General features: G+C 44.3%; 1 protein-coding gene across 1 annotated transcript in view; it reads right to left on the bottom strand.

Annotated features, from left to right (window-relative positions):
• Positions 1–5,361, bottom strand: part of ASMT (acetylserotonin O-methyltransferase) — a 16,404-nt gene that overhangs the window by 3,623 nt on the left and 7,420 nt on the right. The window contains exons 5-6 of the mRNA XM_006902420.1: positions 4,687–4,805; positions 1,049–1,189 (exon numbers count right to left, since the gene is read on the bottom strand). Of these exons, the coding sequence (XP_006902482.1) occupies positions 1,049–1,189; positions 4,687–4,805 (260 nt within the window). The remainder of the gene's footprint in view (positions 1–1,048; positions 1,190–4,686; positions 4,806–5,361) is intronic.

Genomic DNA, 5,361 nt, shown 5'->3' with positions numbered 1-5,361 from the left:
GAATGGATGGATGTATGGGTGGATGGATGCATGCATCAATGAATGGATGGGATGGATGGATGGTGGGTGGGTGGATAGATGAGTAGATGAATGGATGGTTGGATGGATGGATGGATGGATGGATGGATAGATGGATGGATGGTTGGGGGGTACATAGATAGGTGAGTAGATGGATGTATGGTTGGATGAATGGGAAATGGATGGATGGATGGTTGGGCAAATGGATGGATGGATGGATGGATGGTTGGGCAAATGGATGGATGGATGGATAGATGGTGAATGGGTAGATAAGTGAATAGATGGATGTCTGGACAAATGACTGGGTGGATAGATGCATGCATGACTGAGTAGATTACTGGGTGGTTGACTAAACTGATGAATATATAAATGGATGGGAGATGAAGGGGTAAATTGGAACATAAACATAGATATTTTGTTGTTGTAGTAGTTTGCTTTTGAGTAGAACACGACTCCTAGACACCCCATGAGTGGCATCCACTTCCTAAATAACATTCCTCCTGAAACTCAATCAACATAAACGGACAGCCACAGAATCATTGACTCTACTTCTCCAAATACTCGCCCCTCCGACGACAACCTCCGTGCTCCAGGAAAAATCTACATTTAACAAATCTCTCCTCCCTGTCCCGCACCTCCCCAAGTCTTGGGATTCAGGCCTGCTGGCAGAGGACATCCAGAACGAAGGCTTACAGTGGGAAGACACATCCACACTGCTGAAATCCCTGGAGAAGTAAGACTTAGTGGGGGCGGTCCCCCCTAGTCTTACCGTAAGAGGAAGGGAGTCCACGAAGGTCAGAGGAGAACTGGAGTCCGTGAGGGACCCAGGGGCTGGTATTTCAGAAGAAAGTTGCCAGGCTTTTCCCTCGCAGCACTTCTGAGTGCCCTCAGACCAGAGCGCAAGGATTCCCTCGTAAGCGAGGCACAGAAGGGAGATGAGGGCGGTGAGTTGGAGTTTGAGGGAAGTACAGGGAACTCGGGACAGCAGTGGTCATCGCCTGACCACCCTGGGCCCAGTGGACACGCCTACCTTCTCTGAAACTGACCGGGGCCTCCACAGTGGACAGAAAAAGCGACCTGGCAGCTCGCACCACTTCAGGCACCTCCAACACCAGGACGCTGGAATCGGGGTACAGGGACGCACACACTCTGGCCAGAGCCCCAGAAGCTCCTGGATGGACAGAGAAGGTGGACAGGTCAGAGAGACATGTGTCCATCAATCATGAATCCAGGGGTCCTCAGAACTGAGGCCACACTGCAGGAGAGAAATGGACAATCTCTTCTGGTAAAGGCTGTGAAAACCCTCTGGAGGGTCACTCACGGGTCAGCGTGGACTGGACATCACATAATAACACTCTTCCCACCAACTACGCATAGTGTTATAAAACAAGACGTGTATGAAGCACTGAATGGAAAAAGCAGAATCATACATGAACGTGCCTGCAGATAAAAACATATTTAAAATAAATGGATAAATCGGGTCAAGAGAAAGGCAATAAGGAATTGATTAGATATTGTCATTAATTTTATTAATTGTAAATAATGGTATAAAATAGCATGTCTATGGATGACTGGATGAAAAACAGTAAGATTTGGAGACTTTCAATCGGATAAAAGATTCTAAAATTAATAGATTGAAAAGGATAAATGATAAAAACATATTTAAAATAAATGGATAAATCAGGTCAAGAAAAAAGCAATAAGGAATTGATTAGATACTGTCATTAATTTTATTAACTGTAAATAATGTTCTAAAATAGCATGTCTATGGATGATGGGATGAAAACCAACAAGATTTGGAGACTTTCAATCAGATAAAAGATTTTAAAATTAATAGATTGAAAAGGATAAATAAGTAGATTTAATAAATTTCATAGATTAAGATAAAATAGATTTATGTTATTATTCATGTGACTCCCCAGGATACATGAACAAAATATAATGTAAATTAAACTAATTATTAAAATTTTTAAAATGTTAAATACTAAAAGTTAAAATTTAAAATAATGAACTTTTTTTTTCCAAATTTTATTATTTTGTGTGCATGTACCATCAAATCGGATCTGACTGGTACAGGAGGAGATTGCCCCTCCTTTTCCAGCAGAGCATCTGGTGGATTTGAACTGAGTACCTCTGGGACTGCAGAAAATAATAAACATTTTAAAAATACGTAAAAGTACATAGATTCTCAATACTGGGCCAACTGGCAGTATCATGATAGATTAAAGAGATTGAAATTGTTGACAGCTTTAGTTTGCTTGGCTCTACAATCAACATTCTTGATACCAGCAGTCAGGAAATTAAAAGACAAATTGCATTGGGAAAGTCTGCTGTCAGAGACCGCTCCAAGGTACTGAGGAGCTATGATGTCTCCCTGGAGACTAAGGTGCGCCTGATACAGGCCATGGTCTTTGCAATCACTTGTTATGCATCAGAGAGCTGGACAATGACTAGGGAGGACAGAAGGCGAATTGATGCCTTTGAGCTGTGGTGCTGGAGAAGAGTATTGAATGTACCGTGGACTGCCAAGAAAACACACAGATTCATCCTAGCAAGGGTTAGATCAGGTGGCTCCTTGGAGGCAAGGATTTTGAGGCTCCGTCTAACATACTTTGGACATGTTGCAAGGAGAGACCAGTCCTTGGAGAGGGACATCATGCTTGGGAGGGTGGAGGGACAGCGCAGGAGAGGAAGGCCCTCTATGAGGTAGATTGATTCAGTGACTGGGGTAATCGGGATGGGTGTATCAGAGACAATAAGACTGGCACAAGATAGAGCAGGGTTTAGGGCTGTTGTACATAGGGTCGCTATGAGTTGCAGGCAACTCAACGGCACATAACAACATCATTACATATTCAAGAATGTATTATAGTTGATGTTATGTTATTATTCATTACATATTTATGTTATGTTTTGTAACTATTATTATGTTATTTCTATTTCTATTTATGTACATATTATAGTCAATGCTATGTGATGGTGTTATTTATTATATATATTCTATTCTATTCTATTCTATAATATATTATGGATTATAATTGCTATTATATGATTTACTGGTGTTATTATATTTATTATATTTTTATGTACTATAATTTATTTATGTATGTTATTTATCTTATTGGAAGCAGGCGTGGCATCCACTTCCTAAACCACATGCCTCTGGAAACCGTATCAACTTTGATAAATGATGATAGTTATAGAAAGGCTTCAGGCCTTTTGTTCATAGGTTCACTATGAGTCGTGCTTGACTCAAAGGCAATCAACAACAACAACAACATGATAATTGATGTTATGTTATTATTTATTATATGTTTATGTTGTATTTTGTAACTGATAGTATGCTATTTTAATTTATATTATTTCTCAGTGTTAAATTCAATGTGAGTCACATTATTTATTATATATGTTTTGTATTCTAATCGATGTGTTATTATTGATTACACATTAATGTTCTGTATTATTACTATTATATATGTTTATGTTCTGTATTATACCTTGTATTGTTATATCCTTATTGTTTACATAGTTCTATCATCTATTGCAATTGATGTGATGTCCATGTTTAAAGAAAAACTCAAAGATTAAAGAAAAACTCAAAAGGTTTTGTCAACTTAAGTTCAAAGTCTAATTTTTAATTACACACACACACACACACACACATACAAACCCCACAAAATTCCAAAACAAAAAAACTACACCTTTGACTATCTGTCAGTCACCTATAAGGGGCAGTCAGCTACAAATGATCAAGGGAAAAAATTCACAAAATTATCCCCAAAAGGCTGAAATTTTAAAAAAACCCAAAAAACAATTGAATATCTAAAAAGAAAAGTGAACTGGGGAAGAGGGTTTGGAGGGAGAGGGGATAAAAATGTGCAACAATGAATTAATGGAAATCTAACTTTTCTGTAAACTTTCATTAAAATCACAATTAAAATAATTTTTTAATTTTTTTAATTAAAAAAACCCACACAATTTGCCAAGCGGAGCGCCCGCGCCCTCGTGTGTCCGAGGGCAGAAGTGCGCGCTGCAACCTTTCCAAGCCTTTCAGCCAGGCCTGCAAACGCACCTCACTGACCTCTCTGTACGCTGACCACCGCCACGCGGACGGCGCAGGACCTTAGGTCTGGCCCCTGGGAGCCGGCTGCTGACCATACGGCCGCTATGGGTCAGCAAATGACCCTGGTTTTGCAGTGATTAAACTTAAATCACTCGCCACTTACGAGGTTAGTCCTGGGAGACTCTTTGGACTTTCTGCGGAAGAAACACCTGGCGATGCGCTTCCTCAAAGATTCCTAAACACCAAACCCACTGCCCTCAGCCCCGGTGACCCTCGAGGTCAGAGGATAAAGGCCTCCCCTTCCATTTCCAAAGCTGCGGAAGGTGAGCAGTTCGAATCCCACTTCTCCAAGGGAAGAAATGTAGACAGTGTCCACCTGGGAGATTTACAGACGCTGGAGTGTCACCTGGGCGTCCCGATGGACTGAGCACACTAGGGTTCATATGGAAGGAAGCGGACTGCCCCATGCTCCTGTCCTGGTGTGGATGCAGGGTCACTGACCAGTCCCCTTAGAGTGGACAGTGGCAGCTAGCAAGGACTGAGGGGGAGGCAGGAGGTGCGCCCACGCAGAGTGTGGACAGGGCCCACTTGATGGAGACACTCACCCCCGAGGTCACAGATGACCGAGAAGGCGGACAGGTCGAAAGCGGTCATCACGCCCACGCCGTGGACGCTCCAAATCTCCGCCAGGCCCCGCATGAACAGCAGACGCTCGGCCTCGGACCTGCAGGGGACGCGCGGGGAAGGTGGTGACCACGACGCGCGAGGACGCATGCCCGCCGGCGCCTCTGCAAATCTGTGTCCCTCAGTGGACACTGGCCACGGGCACCTCTACAGGCCTCCAACCCAGCGAGTGGCCTTCGCAGTGCTGGAGGACACCGTGGCCAGCGCCCCCGCAGGTCTCCGGCCCTGTGAGGGTGACCCTCACAGCTCCCTAGGACCCATCCTGTCCACGCTCTCCCCAGGCCTCGGTGAGAATGTCCATCACTGCGTGCAAGGACTTATGTCTGTAGATGCCTGTGTGGGTCTCAGGCGCGGTGCAAGTGACCATCTCAGGGGGTGAGCACCCACCCAGCCTGCTTCTCTTCAAGTGTCCCCTTTGGGACGTGACTCGGGATGGGGACCAGGGTGTGGCCCTCACAACCACCCAGTCCAGGGGGGAGACCCAGCGTGCTGGACCAGAGTGACCACTGCAGGGCGTAGGAACATACCTCGTCCGAGACTCCCTGGGCCTTGTGGCAGTGACCATCTTTGGTGTGGGGGTGGACAGATAAGGATGG

The sequence above is a fragment of the Elephantulus edwardii genome, unplaced genomic scaffold (assembly GCF_000299155.1).
Source record: "Elephantulus edwardii isolate Elephantulus edwardi_28Jun2011 unplaced genomic scaffold, EleEdw1.0 scaffold00410, whole genome shotgun sequence".
Classification (NCBI taxonomy): Eukaryota; Metazoa; Chordata; class Mammalia; order Macroscelidea; family Macroscelididae; genus Elephantulus; species Elephantulus edwardii.
Note: the sequence above shows the minus strand (reverse complement) of the source record. Positions and strands in the feature narration are given on the sequence as shown.